This window comes from Mauremys reevesii, linkage group 4, assembly GCF_016161935.1.
Source record: "Mauremys reevesii isolate NIE-2019 linkage group 4, ASM1616193v1, whole genome shotgun sequence".
Classification (NCBI taxonomy): domain Eukaryota; kingdom Metazoa; phylum Chordata; order Testudines; family Geoemydidae; genus Mauremys; species Mauremys reevesii.
This window is the reverse complement of record NC_052626.1, coordinates 146,637,621-146,652,733: the sequence shown is the minus strand read 5'-3', so window position 1 is coordinate 146,652,733 and position 15,113 is coordinate 146,637,621. Positions and strand designations below refer to the sequence as shown.

Genomic DNA, 15,113 nt, shown 5'->3' with positions numbered 1-15,113 from the left:
CCATCCCAAACAGCCCCACCTTTCCCCCCACCGGGAGCTGAGTGACGTCTCCAGGGCTGCAGCTCTCTGATTGGACCACGCCTTTACTTGCACACTGGGTGCCAGTCTGACTTCTCTCCCTGCCTCCGAGCCGAAGCTCCCAGGTGGGCAGGACTGAAGAGCTTAATGCTGGGGCAGCTGGGTGTTTGGGAGATTGCATTTTGGACTGAGAGTGACCTTCTTACCCTTGGATAGGGACCCTTCGGGGAGCAGTACCAGGGAAGGGTTGGCTGGGAGCTGATATTGTCCGGGCATGTTAGTTTCACTTCTGTTTCCCAGGCCCTGCTTCCTGGCTGCAGATAGAGAAGCCACTTCCTGACTGTCTCCATGTAATGACCTAGCACTTTCTCCAGGGTCCCATCTAAGGGGGGGGTGGCATGGAGGGGACAGGGAGAGACCATCTGCTGGAAACCTTGGATGATCTGAGGAAGGATGATCTCAAGAGGTTCAAGCACAAGCTGCGAGTGATCCAGATGGAGGAGGGATACCAAGCCATCCCCTGGGGTCGGCTGGAGAAGGGGGATCCCGTGGATGTTACCGACCTGCTGATCAGTCACTGCGGGGAGCGCTACGGAGTGGAGGTGGCTGTGAAGGTGCTGAGAGACATCAGGCAGAGACAGCTGGCGGAGAGACTCAGCAGAGCTGGTAAGGAACAAGCCAGGGAGAGACCAGCCTGTCCCTGCTGCCAGGGCCGCCCAGAGGATTCAGGGGGCCTGGGGCAAAGCAATTTTGGGGGCCCCTTCCATAAAAAAAAAGTTACAATACTATAGAATACTATATTCTCGTGGGGGCCCCTGTGGGGCCCAGGGCCTGGGGCAAACTGCCCCCCCCAGGTAGCCCTGCCTGCTGCAGGAGTTTGGGGCAGGGGGTGGATGAGACTGGGTGGGTTAAGAAATCTGTTTCCTCTCCCCAGTACTAGGTTTACAGTGGCTCCAGTGGCTCCATGAAGCCGGGCCCATGCACTGAGCCCCGAGACCCCGCTGGCTTCCCCCGCCCACCACTTGCTCCTCTCGGCCTGCCCTCCCGCTGGCTGAGGGCTCCTCTCCGCTCCATGGCCCCACACCCCTGCTCCTCTCAGCCCCCTGGCCAGACCCCAGGGCACCTCCGGCTCCGGGCAGTCTCTGCTTCCCACCACCTGTGGGACCCCGCGTGTCTCCCCGGAGCTGAGCCGCCTGGGACTGGTGCAGAAGCCTGGCTAGTCTCGGCCAGGTGGGGCGGGGAGACAGCAGGGCCGCCCAGAGGATTCAGGGGGCCTGGGGCAAAGCAATTTCGGGGGCCCCTTCCATTAAAAAAAGTTGCAATACTATAGAATACTATATTCTCATGGGGGCCCCTAGGGGCCTGGGGCAAATTGCCCCACTTGCCCCTCCCCTGCCCCCGGGCGGCCCTGAGAGACAGTGCGGCGGGCTTGGCCGGGCCCCTCCAGGCAAGTGCATCTTGAGGGAGCCTGACTGGGACAGGCCTGACCTGGCTGATGGCGCCATTCCTGAGGGGCCGGAGTGATTCCCGGCCCTGGGACCGGCTCGGGCTGTACTGCCGGTCAGTGTGGCCAGGAGGCAGGAAGTGGCTCTGTCGGGAGTCTGGGGGGGTGCTGGGGTGTGAAGGGGCGGGGAGGATCTGTGTGTGTTGGGGCACTAGGGAGTGGGGGTTCTGTGTGGGGTGCTAGGCAGGAGTGGTGTTATGCAGGGTGCTGTGCATTTGTAGGTGGGTCTGGGGGGGCGCTGGGCATAGTGGGTCCGGGGGGCCTCTGGCCATAGGGAGTCAGGGGGTGCTGGGCAAGGGGGGCTGTGTAGTGTGGCATGGGCCTGCCCCCGAGGGGAAGGGACATGCTGGAAGCACAGGGTCGGGCAGTCCACTGTGAATCTGGGCAACTGCCAGTTTGTAAATAGTGCCCTCGCATTGGGCGAAGTGGGGCTTCCCCTGCCATGCCATGCACATTGCCTCTCGCTGGCCCCTCACTCTGGGAACTGACCCCCACCCCACCCCCGCGCCATGCTCCATTGCCTCCATGGGGGCCCACATACATGTTTGGTGCTGGGCCCACAAAAGGTTAATTCGTTTCTGCCTCTCCCCAACCTCTGTTCAGCATCTGCTTTCTAGTATCTGTGTGCATGGTCCCTGCTTGACACCAACCTCAGCCTCTATCTGCAATACTTCTCCACTAGCAAGCACAAAGTGTGAGCGTAGAAAAGAAATTGTTAAGTCACCCAACTAATTAGGCAAAATGCTGCAAGCAGGATTCATAATCATGAAACTGTGAGCAGGACTCCCACCCCAGAGTGCCTTCCACCGCAAGTTCTTGAGTTTTACAACCAAAAGTTCCTTTTCTGTGCTCCTCTCTGGTCCCTCACCACACCCCACTCACCGTAGTCGTCCTTGGTCGGTGAGGCCCCAGGGTTCAGAGGTGCATCTGTGTGAGTTCACCTCCCACCCGAGGAAGAAGGCACCTTGCTTGCTCCACAATCTGAACACTTGCTCTGGCTGGCTTCCCTGCCAGCCGCCATTCCTTTCCACTCTCACTGCTCCTGCTGGCTGCCTGCTCTCCAGTCACCTTCTGCTGTCATCTGCCTCTCTGCTGTGAGGTCTGCAGATCAGTCTCTTGAGGTTCCATTCAACTCTTAGTGATTATCAGCTCTAAGGGGGGAACTGAAGCAGGCTGGGCAGAAACACTGCCCCCCAAGTGATTTCAGCTCTAGTGAACACTTAACAAAACAAAGAACTCCTCATAGAGCCTATCTAGCTCTATCTTTGAACAGAAGGAAAAAACAGATTAAACATGACTGGGGATCCTTAGACAAAGATGAAACCTCTGGTCTGGGACACCTGTCCCCACCCCTTTTACTCTCACAGGGGTCTGGCATTTGAGCCCATGGCTGAGTGAGTTCCTTTCAGCTGAGGGTGACCCCTCAATCAGGACAGGCTGAGCACAGTTCTGCTCCCCTTTACTCATACAATAAAGACAACAACATTGATAACAACATTTCACTACCCCTCCATTCAGCACTAAAGTGATTTGTAACCCAACACCAGCCAAAGTTGATCAATTTGAGCAATGCAGTTCTATCTGCTAGATACATATGCAATTTGCTCCTGAAGTCTCTCCCCCTCCCCAGCTAGCTGCGAGGGGCGAGCTCATTCAGACTCTGCTTGAAAACACTAATTATTATTGCCAACAGGCTAAGCCCCTGTGTTACTGATGGCCTTTGGCAGGTTTTATTAAGTGATCTTTCTTCTTTATGCAAATTATACCTGTTCAGTATGCCCAGCTTGGGCTGCTAGGTAACTTTGGACAAGTCAGTTCACCATCTTGTGCCTCAGTTTCCACATCTATATAATGGGGATGATGAGACTGATCTCCTTTATGAGGCACTTTGAGATTTACCAATAAAAAGCATTAGATGAGAACTAGGTATAATTATTAGTATTAGAAACAGGGAAAGAGACAATATTACATAGCAGAACATGATATCCCTAGATGAGTCATCAGTCAAGGTTATTGAACCCATAACCCAGGGGTGGCCAACCTGCAGCTCCATAGCAACATGCAGCTCTTCTGAAGTTAATATGCGGCTCTGTGTATAGGCACCGACTCCGGGGCTGGAGCTACAGGTGCCAACTTTCCAGTGTGGAGGGGGGTGCTCACTGCTCAACCCCTCGCTCTGCCACAGGCCCTGCTCCCACTCCACCCCTTCCTGCCCCCTCCCCTGAACCTGCCCTGCCCTCGCTCCTCCGTCCCTTCCCCCAGAGCCTCCTGCACGCTATGAAACAGCTGATCAGGAGGTGCGGGGAGGGAGGGGGAGGCGATTGGCGGGACTGCCGGGGGGGGGGTGGCGCTGGGAGCGGGGGAGGGGGTGAAGCTGATGGGGGGCTGCTGATGTATTACTGTGGCTCTTTGGCAATGTACATTGGAATTCTGGCTCCTTCTCAGGCTCAGGTTAGCCACCCCTGCCATAACCTCGGGCTCTAACAGCATAAGCTTCTGCTGCCTGAGCTAAAAGAGCGAACCGAGTAAAACGCAAGGATGGTAGGAGTCTCAAACACTATGTTTCGTTTAGTCACTAGATGGCGGCAGTGAGCCATTTCTGTTCAGCTGGGTTATGCTATAATTTCTATAGATTGGAACTAACAAAGGTTTCCAAGGCGAGTTAGGCATCCAAACTGCATTGAATTTCAGTGGGTGCTGGCCCTCTACCTATTTTACTCCCTTCGCATGTTCAAAGCACCGGACCCACCTCAACTGATTACTAGAGAGACAGATCCCTGTGTCGTTTGAAAAAGAGGATTATTCAGCGCGGATCATTTGTGCCTCATCTTGTTTCTTTTGTTAGGGTCTATAAATGCAGGGCGGGAATCAGAGACTAAGAGCGACTCAGAGCCAGGGAGGAAAGATGGTTCAAATCGGTGTGAGGAATCAGCCATTGGGCAAGACCCAGAGACAGAACTTTCCCAAGGTAATTCCGACTATTATTATTTATTTATTTGTATTATCATAGCACTGAACAAAGAGACAGTCCCTGTCCCAAAGAGCTTATGAAATAAGAATAAGACAAGAGACAGCCCATGGAGACAGACAGGCTTGACGGAGGGAGCAGGATGGGCAGTGTTCTCAGTGCACCAGCTGCCTAACCATTGTCAAGTTTTTTGTTGGCATCACAGCAAAGGAGAGTCTTGAGGAGGGTTTTCAAGGAGGCTAATGAGTTATTTTTGCAGTGTTTACAGAGAGCATCTCCCAAGCATGAACGGCAGTGTGGGAGAAAGCAAGAAGATACTTGTTTGAAAATTTAACAAGTGGGTGACGGAGACTGGCATCATAGAATAAGAGGGGCTAGGATTCAACAACTTGATATCAAATGAGAGATGATAGGCTGGGTAGGGATTGGCTGCGAAAAGCCTTGAAAATGAAGACAGGTAACTTATCTTTGATGTGATGGAGAAGGGGAAGCCAAAGGAGGGATGCAAATGGAGGTGACATGGTCAAAATGGTCTGAATGGATACGAGAAGGGCAAGATTTCATTTGTTGGGATTAGAGAGAAGTATGCTGCAGACATCAAGACTTGAGATGATGAGACCCCGGACGACACTTTTAGTTGTGTGGGTGTGATGGGTTCCCCAGGATGTAACTTGGAACTGGGGCAGTGCTGAGCCCTCTGTCTTACCAACCTGGACTCCATCTCACACTGTAATGCTGTGACAACCTGCAAACCCCTCCAGGTCCTGCACTCACACAGTCATCCACAGCAAGGGACACACCCAGCTGATTTACAGGAATGCTTTCACCAGCCACTCATGAACTAACAATAGGGTGACTTCAGCCAACTCCCCCCAGCCTAGGGCCCCAGAGTTGTACCTGCCCTGGTCAGAAGCCCAACCAGTATAAGTTTATTACCCAGTCTGCCCCTCCTTCAATGTGGAGAAGACATGCACCAGCTTTTATTCCTAAGCAGATTTCCCTTGCCCTTCAAGCATCATACTGTTTTAGGTAAAAAATATATAACAAATTTATTAACTATGGAAAGATAGATTTTAAGTGATTGTAAGTAGTAAGCATGCAGATCAAAGTTGATTACCTAAGAAATAAAAGTAAAATGTAATCTGAGTTCTGTACATTAGACAGGACTTGAATCAAGCAGCATCTCACTCTGACAGACAATACAAGCAGATCACAGATCTTCCATACACAGGCGGGACTCCCTCCCCAGTTCAATCTGTGTTCTCTAGACGTGTTTCCAGGTGTTGAGTTGTGGGGAGAGTGAGGACAAGTGATGATGTCACTTCCCCCTTTTATAGCTCGCTGGAAATGTCTTTTGCTATGACATGAGTCAAAAAGTCTCCATTGTGCATGTGCTCACTCTGAGAGGTCTTCACTGTATACAATTCCTGATGCAGTCCTTCTGTATGTCCCTTAATGGGTCATCATCAGTGTCTGGCTTCTCCACTGTTGTACCTGAAAGTCTGTTTGTGGGTATTTCCAACTCACAACATATTTCAGTAACACACGCAGAGCAAAACTTCATAACTTCACACATAATGCTAGCACATACTATCCAACAGGATATTAATACTTAACAGATTAAGACTTTTAAAATGATACCTCCCAAGGCATACTTTATACATAACATATCATAATTATATGACAGGTTATATGACAGACGTGAATAGCCATGGTGTTGCTTTGGAATACAGAGTATTGCAGTGGATGATAGAAAAGGCTGTATTTTAGAGATGTTCTGCAGAAAGAATCAGCAAGACTTAGACATAGCCAGGATATGAGGACCTAGAAAGAGGTCTGCAAGATGACAGCCAGGTTACAGGCCTGGTGACAGGCAGGATGGTGTCAGGTTACAGGCCTGAGTGAGTGGTGGTGTTGTCCACAGTGATTGAGAATGCTAGCAGGGAGGGAAGAGGGGAGATTGAGAGCTCTGTTTTAGCCATATTGAGCTTGAGCTGATAGCTAGACATCTACAAGGTGGTGACAGAGAGAGAGGCCTGGATTTTAGTTTCTACAGGAGACAGGTCTGGAGTAGAGAAGCAGATCTGTAAGCATAGAGATGATAGCTGAATTTGTATTGCATTTAAAGCTGTAATTTTAACTATTTTTTAAATATAAATAAAAATTTTAAGTGCTCGTAAATTATGGAGATAAGGGACAGATATGGTAGAAAATTACACATTCCATCCCATGAGAAATCCCAATATTTTGACATTATTTTTTGTCCCGAATCAGTATGAAAAGTAAAAATATCGCATTTTTTCATTAAATGAAAAATTCTAAACACATTTCCATTCTGAAATGGCAAATTGTTTTGCATTGAGCCAGTTTGACATTAAACTGCATCTGACTAAGGGGATGCAGAGCTTCATAGGAGTTGTAGTTCAGATACCCCGTGCCTTCATTCTCCTCTATGGTACATGCTTCCTGCTGTACATCAGGAGCAACTCCACTGGAATCAGTGGAGTCAGGGCCAGATTCTGATCTTGGTGATCCCACTACAAAAATCCAGACCAACCACATTCATGCCAGTGGAAGTAGGACTGGATTCGGGTCTCAGTGACCCCATTGTAAAAATCCGGAATGACTCCACTTGACGTCAATAGATTCAGGGCCAGATTCTGATGTTGGGTGACCCCAGTGTAAATCCAGAATGACCCTGCTGATGTCAATGAAGTTAATACTAGGAGGGAACAATTCTGCTTGGCTAGGGGAAGGGCTGAGGTTCAGAAAAATACTACACTATGCATCTTTGCTGTCATAAATGTCTATGGTTCTGCAATACTGCCCCAATCTCAAAGAAAAAAATTACATAGTAAAAAAAGACTGAGAATTTGATTCTGAGATGGCATCAACCCTGAAATCTCTACTTCTGTTTTACTCTCTTCCTGCAGAAAGAAGAGCATTTCATGACATCCTGTCCAAGCTAAACCTGGAGCAGCACAGAAGCAGGAAGCTCAGGCTGAGCAATCTCCAGGAAATCAGTGCAGACAGTATAGAGATCTGGGCTCCTCACACATTAGGAGATTTACCATGGCATTTCCTGAGGAAGGTCATGGCTCTGAGTGGAATGGCCAGAAACACAAGTCTTGGGCATCAGGCACCAGATGAAGGAATCAGTGAGGATGAGGAGGAGCTGGAGAGTGGGGACAATATTTTCCAACATAGTGGCCCTGGCACTACTGATTCTCTGCACCCCCTCGATGTTCTCTGTGCCGTTCTGCTTTCCTCAGACAGTTTCCTACAGCAGGAGATCCTGTCCAAAATGTCCATGTGCCAGTTTGCCCTCCCTCTGCTGCTACCCGCCCTCGACACCCCCAAGTGCACCCTACTGCTGTGGGCCATGAGGGACATTGTGAGGAAGTGGAGGCCGCACTCCCTGGCAGAGAGCAGAGGGTTCAGAGAGGAGAGCCTGGTGCTCACGTCAATGCCAACCATTTCCTTTGTGCGGCTGGGGAGCTGCAGCTTCTCCAAGTCCAAACTCCTCAATGAGGTTCTCAGCCCCTCCCAGCAGCACCACGATTTCTTTATCCACCGGGACATGGAGTCTGGGAATGTTCCTCGGGAAATCGCAGATGGGCTGGTTGAGATTTCCTGGTATTTCCCTGGTGGGAAGGAGAATTCAGATCTTTTCCCAGAGCCCGTTGCAGTTGCAAACCTGCGCGGAGACATTGAGTCACACCAGCTGCAGTTCAGCTTTTTAACAGAGATCTCGTCAGCAGTGTTCATAGTTACTGAGAGCATCAACAAGAGACAATGCACGCTTTTATCATCTCTGCAGGGATCAGCCACTAAATACTACTTCATCCTCAGTGCCCTGGCGGACAAACACAGTGAATCACTTGAAGAACTTGCGAAGTTGGCTCCTGTCTTAAAACTGGATAAATCCCATGTGCTGGAGAATGTGAACACCAGAACTAGTGTGCAGCTTGTAAAGAAGCTTCAGTCCACCATAGGCATCATAATGATGTCTGCTAACAAGAGTATCAGTATTGCAGCCATGGCTGTGACAGCACGTAAACTAGGAATCCAGGTAGATGAAGATTATGAACAATGTCAGAGCACAAGCAATTGGGCTAAAGAAATCACTTCAGAAATACAAGATGTGGCAAAGTACAAGAAGGAAATGCTGAGACTGCAAGGGGACATTTGGAAAAAGTGGGTTAAATTAGAAAAGGAACTGTGCAGGATGAATAGGGAGGCATCCATAGAGACACAGGAATCTCATCTGAGGGAGAAAGTGTTAGAGTTACGATCAAAATTGAATCAATGTGATATCAGTGTTGGTACCATGAAATTTATTACTGGAATAGAAAAACTTTCTAAAGTGGAAGTCCATAGCTTCCTAAAATGGATGAGATTTAATCTGGAGAACGTTAGTAGGGGGAATAAAAAACTCTCTCTAATGGAAAATAAATATAAAGAAGAATATAAAACTGGAAGCAATGACCCTAAAAGTTTATCAGAACTAGATGAATTATTCTCTGCCAGCTCCTTACGGGTGGAGCATTTCATGCGTGAGTTGGGGCAGTTTTATGAGACAGAATGCACAAAGGTCAAAGAAGGAATAAAAGCAAATTGGCAAAGGCGATTCATCCATCTCCCGGATATAGCTGCTGACCTGATGGTGGAAGGGTTTCCTGTGGAACTGATAGATGGAGATTCATCCAACATCCCACTGCAGTGGGTGACAGATGTTCTGACTCAGCTCCATACCAAGCTGGGGGGAAGGTCCAGAATGCTGGTTCTAACGGTGCTGGGAGTGCAGAGCACTGGGAAATCCACCCTCCTCAACACCATGTTCGGCCTGCAGTTTGCAGTGAGCAGTGGCCGATGTACGCGAGGAGCCTTCATGTCATTTGTTAAAGTGGCAGAGAACTTTCAGCAGGAGCTGGGCTGTGATTTCATCCTGGTGATAGACACAGAAGGCTTGAAAGCCCCTGAAATGCCCACACTGGAGGACAGCTATGAACATGACAATGAGCTGGCCACACTGGTGATTGGACTGAGTGATATAACGATTGTTAACATGGCCATGTCGAATGCCACTGAAATGCAAGATATTCTGCAAATTGTGGTCCACACATTTCTCAGAATGAGGGAAGTCAGGCACAAACCTTACTGCCAATTTGTGCATCAGAACATCAAAGATGTGTCTGCACATGAACAAAACACTAGGGATATGAACCATCTCCTGGAACAGCTAAATGAAATTACCAAAGCTGTAGGAAGGATGGAAAAACAATGCAGGGAAATTAAAATTTCTGACATGATGGACTATGATCCACAGAAATACAACTGGTACATCCCTAGGCTATGGCATGGAGTCCCCCCCATGGCACCAGTGAATATAGGATACAGTGAGAGTGTATGTGAACTAAAGAAGTATTTGTTTAAACGTATAAGGAACTCTTCCCTGAGCAGCCCCCCTAAGGACATTCCCCACTTTATTGAATGGGTTAGGAGCCTGTGGAATGCAGTGAAACATGAGAGCTTCAGCTTCAGCTTTAAAAAGAGCCTCGTTGCTGAGGCCTATAACCAAATGTCTGTGAAGTTTGAAGAGTGGGAATTGAAACTCCGTGAGCTGATGGCGTTCTGGGTAACTTCAATGGCAAATATTATTCAAAGTCAGACACCAGATAAAGTGGATTTTGGTATCTTACAATGTAATGTTCAGGACCATCTTGTATTTGCTGAACAGAATATTTTGGATTGTTTAGGAAAATATTTTGACATTGGAGAGGAGCACCTGATGGAAAAATACAAAGAAGACTTTATCAGGCGCACAAGCAGCCTCAAGCAGGAACTTGAACGTTATGCAATAAACAAGTTGGAGGAATCCATTTATATTAGAAAATACTGGCTCAAGGTAGGATTTCTAAAGGAGGAGTACATGAAAACCATTGAAGAGAATCTAGACAGACTCTGGAGAGACTGCAGGAGAAGACAACAGAAATTAGACAATAGGGAACTGGAGAGTCAATTTGAAATAATGTGGAGAAAAATGTTATCAGAGTTACCGTTTGCATTTTCACAGGAATGCGCCATAACTCAGGAGATGATGTTCCAACTCACAAAAGACCTGAGTAATCGAGCAGCTGTTGATATTTTGACATCCGTATCCATGAAAACCTTGTTGAATTGTGAAACCAAGTCATTCCCAATGAAACAGCAGTACTTAGACGTGCCATGTTTTAAAGCTCTGATTCCATGGTTTACACAGGAATGCTATCATAGACTAGAAGCACTGGCTAAATCCTTAATGGCCAAGTGCATTAGTTACACCGAAGCAAAAGTAAGGTCCAAAGCAGGCTACGATGAAACCTGCTTCAGAGAACTGCTCAACATGGTCAACGAGTGGCTCCAAGAGGAGGATGTTCGGAAACTTCCCACTACCCTTTCCTTTGAAACTGACCTAAAATTTCACATTTTGTGGAAGGCAGCTTATGCATTTCAGAAGATGAATAAAGATTTTATCAAAGGAAATGATCCTCAGCAACATGTGGAACAGCTGAAACCTCAGTATCTCTCCATATTTAAATATCTTTATTTGGAGAAGGATTCCTGTGAAAACAGGGTCCAGGATTTCTGTGATCGGTGTCTGAAACCTGCCCTGAAAGATTATGTTAATAACAGACTTGGAATGGAAATAGCGGATGACTTTCTCAGCAGGGGGAAGTCCACTGAATACAGCAGCCGGAGTGTCTTCCACTTCACTGTGCAGAAGAAGCTGCTGGAGGAGATGAACTTTGACAACTATGTAGAATACATTAATAACTATGAAAAATTTGTGAAATCCTGGATGTGGAGATGTCTGTTAGATAACTACTACCAGTCGGAGGGTTTGCAAGATTTGGAGAAAGAGATTCTGTCCACAATAATAAAGAAAATCAGGGATGCACTGGAAATGACGAAAGATAAAAAGACTAGAACAGTCTGTGCATTTTTATTCCATTTTTGTGAGATGATACAGAAGGACCTAGTCATCCCCAGTTACAGTTTAGTGGGCGTATGGGCTCTCAATACAACAGACACCGAGAGTTTCTTTGCTTGTATTCAGTCCTTCCTTCCTGATCTAGAACAGCAAATCTTAGCTGAATTTCAAGATTTGGAAGTTGAGTCTAAATTCTCCAGTCTGTCAGTGAAGCCCCAGGATGAAATCTTTAAGCGAGTGTTTGGCTGTGGGAAGCAGTGCCCATTCTGTAAAGTCCCTTGTGAGGCAGACGGCCGTCATCACAGGGAGCATTTTGCATCAGTGCATCGGCCTCAAAGTCTACAGAGATTCGGGAATAGCCATGCTAAAAAGCTTCATTATTCTTTATGCTCCACTGATGTGCTTTACAATGACAAATTCCAAAATTCAGACACTGAATGGAAACCTCATCCTTACAAAGATTATCGTGACTGTTACCCAGATTGGTACATCCAGCCAGATCCCAGCATCGTGGCTTCTGATTACTGGAAGTTTGTTTTCAAGGAATTCAATCACCAGTTTGCTAGAGAATATGATGCTCTGCCTGCTGATCTCCCAGAGGATTGGGGAAAAATAACCGAAGAGCAGGCACTGGAGAGCATTAAAAAAAGTGTTTATGATGAAATAGCCCAATTGGTGAGGAAGTCTGTATAAGTGAGTTCTATTTATGTGAGTTATATTTTGACAGAACCATGAAGAATAATTCCTTTTTTCCTTTTTTTTAAAGGAAGCAAATAGAGCATGTGATGTAAAATATGTAATTCTTTTTCCGTGGAGAAACAAATAAAATTCATGATTCCTAAGGAAGATTAATAAGGAAACCGATTTTTTTTCAATACAATTCTAATCACCTATCAATTTATGCTACAATTAAAGGTGATTGAAATACCCTAAATGAACATTTCCGAATATGTGTTTAATGATTAACCACATTAGTTACACTGAAAACATCCCTGTACTCAGGTGGGTTTCCCTTTGGTTGTTGAAACGTGCTCTCTACCTGTAACTTGCCTTTCTTAAAAAGAACAGGAGTACTTGTGGCACCTTAAAGACTAACAAATTTATTTTAGCATGAGCTTTCGTGAGCTGCAGCTCACTCCTTCGGATGCATGGTTTACACAGGAATGCTATCATAGACTAGAAGCACTGGCTAAATCCTTAATGGCCAAGTGCATTAGTTACACCGAAGCAAAAGTAAGGTCCAAAGCAGGCTACGATGAAACCTGCTTCAGAGAACTGCTCAACATGGTCAACGAGTGGCTCCAAGAGGAGGAGTGAGCTGTAGCTCACGAAAGCTCATGCTAAAATAAATTTGTTAGTCTTTAAGGTGCCACAAGTACTCCTGTTCTTTTTGCGGATACAGACTAACACGGCTGCTACTCTGAAACTTGCCTTTCTTACTAATTCCTACCAGCAAAAACAATCCTCAACGAAACATTTCTGCTGAGCTTAGCTGTGCCTATTGCCGTCCCTACAAAATCTCTTATGTTCTTTCCCCTAGTTTTAGTCTGTCTCACTGAGACATTCAGAAACTTTCAGTACCCGCTATTCAGGGCTAATAGAACTCACCTGATCTGACACAAGGGTGAGTCAGCACAAACAACTGCATCTCTATGCAGAGTTCTAACCTCTGATTCAGCAGGGTTAGCTCTGAATTCCTAGGCAGGGTCCCAGAAAATGGCATCCTCTTACAGTTTCTCAAGCCTACTGGAGCAAAGGTAAAATCCAGTGAGCAGTTAATCCAAGGACAATGGAGAATAGGCTGAGAATAGATTGAGACCTGCACAACCCAGGTATCTTGTGGCTAGCAACTGTCTGTGCATGCAATCGAAGGTGGAATTCATTGCAGGTCCCTCTATGGTCTGGCCCATGCTACATGCTTTGTTCTACTGTCATGCCTGGAAAGCAGCAGACAGCCTCTTAAATTAACATTGTACTTTTATATTGTTAAGTGAATTTGATGGATGTGGATTTATTTTGCATGCCGTGTACTTTGCAGCAAAATGTTTGCAAAAGGAACAATTGGAGGAATAAAGAGAAACAGTTGAAGACAGAGTCTCCGACACCAGGCAGTTCACCTCTGCTCCCTCTCACACTGATAGGATGTTGTCTTTTACTTCTTTTCATTTATTTGTAGACATTTCTAAGTGGCTCCTCCCTAGAGCCTCTGAGCAGTTCAGTACTTTTTGCTTAGTTAAAGGCCATTTTGAAACGAAAAGTCATTTCAAGCTGAAAAAACCAAAATGTTTCATTTTGCAAATGTCAAAAAAAAAGTTGGGGAAGTTTTGGTTTGGTTAGGCTAGTTTTGTTTTGTTTTACAATTTAGCGGAAAGGACACAAATTAACAAAATGTACACAATTATTGCAGACTGTCTAATAATATGTGCTAGTTGGTGTGCAAAGAATCAGTGCAAATGAACCACACACACACACACCGTATACTCAAGGCCCTCACTAAGGGTACATACAGCAGTCAATATAATGCCGCCCCCTGTCTGCACAGAGCTCACTGCAGGATTGGAACTATAAGCATTTTGCGGGGAAAAGCACATGTAATGTGTTCCACTCCTTCACATTACTGACCCAACATCAACATACATATTTGCCCTCAAAGAAAAATAAAATCAATAAGTTTTGTGCCTCAAACAGAATTTCTTCAGCTCTCAAAACTTGGGCCCATTTTCACATCTTTCTACAGAGGTGAGAAGACAATTTCAGAAAGTCCTGTCAGAGCTAAGAGTTTCACAGAAGCAAAATGCTCAGGCAGAGCAATGTCCTGAAAATTCACCCAGAAAGTGCAAAGGACTGGCCCATTGGGACGCTAGGCACTCTTCCTTGGCAATTCCTGAGAAAAGCCATGGCTTTGAATGGGGTGGCCAGAAGTACAAGCCATTTGATCTGGGCTTCAGATGATACAGGAATTAGTGACTAATATGGGATATCTTGGCATAGAGACACACAGAAGCCAGAGTTTCTCTGCACCCCCTCAATGTTCTCTGTGCTATGCTGCTTTGCTCAGACAGTTTCCTACAGCAGGAGATCCTGTCCAAAATGTCCATGTGCCAGTCTGCCCTCCCTCTGCTGCTACCTGCCCTTGAAACCCCCAAGTGCACCCTACTGCTGTGGGCCATGAGGGACATTGTGAGGAAGTGGAGGCCGCACTCCCTGGCAGAGAGCAGAGGGTTCAGAGAGGAGAGCCTGGTGCTCACAGCAATGCCAACCATTTCCTTTGCGCGGCTGGGGAGGTGCAGCTTCTCCAAGTCCCAGCTCTCACCCTATCTCAGCAGCACCACGATTTCTTCGTCCATCTGGACCTGGCGTCTGGGAACGTCGCCTGGTGAATCGCAGATGGGCTGGTCGAGATTTCCATGTATTTCCCTGGGGGAAGGGAGAATTCAGATTTTCTCTCAGAATCTATTGTGGTTACAAACCTGCACAGAGACACTGAATCCAACTGGTTGCAGTTCAGCTTTTTAACAGAGGTCTCCTCAGCAATGTCCATAGTTACTGAGAGCATCAGTGAGAGAGACTATGTGCTGTTATCAGACCTCTCAACCTTTGAGCCTGCCAATGTCCGACACAACCCACCAAAATATGTAACAAAGGATTGA

At 46.9% G+C, this 15,113-nt stretch overlaps 1 protein-coding gene and 1 pseudogene across 2 annotated transcripts; both read left to right on the top strand.

Annotated features, from left to right (window-relative positions):
* LOC120403124 (up-regulator of cell proliferation-like) lies at nt 1-12,268 on the top strand. Of its 2 annotated transcripts, XM_039533886.1 has the most exons (4): nt 1-143; nt 319-684; nt 4,368-4,490; nt 7,424-12,268. In XM_039533886.1, exons 2-4 carry the CDS (start codon nt 417-419, stop codon nt 12,154-12,156), a joined length of 5,124 nt encoding a protein of 1,707 aa, XP_039389820.1. In that variant the 5' UTR covers nt 1-143; nt 319-416; the 3' UTR covers nt 12,157-12,268. The 2 variants fall into 2 exon arrangements, with proteins under 2 accessions (XP_039389820.1, XP_039389819.1); XM_039533885.1 differs by having other exon boundaries at nt 1-684.
* Nucleotides 12,269-12,663: 395 nt separating this feature from the next.
* Nucleotides 12,664-15,113, top strand: LOC120404082 (annotated as a pseudogene).

Coding starts and splice junctions, on each gene's coding strand:
- LOC120403124 (XM_039533886.1), top strand. CDS start 417: ATGGAGGGGACAGGGAGAGACCATCTGCTGGAAACCTTGGATGATCTG. Junction 685..4,367: donor GGAGAGACTCAGCAGAGCTG/GTAAGGAACAAG, acceptor TTCTTTTGTTAG/GGTCTATAAATGCAGGGCGG. Junction 4,491..7,423: donor AGAGACAGAACTTTCCCAAG/GTAATTCCGACT, acceptor CTCTTCCTGCAG/AAAGAAGAGCATTTCATGAC.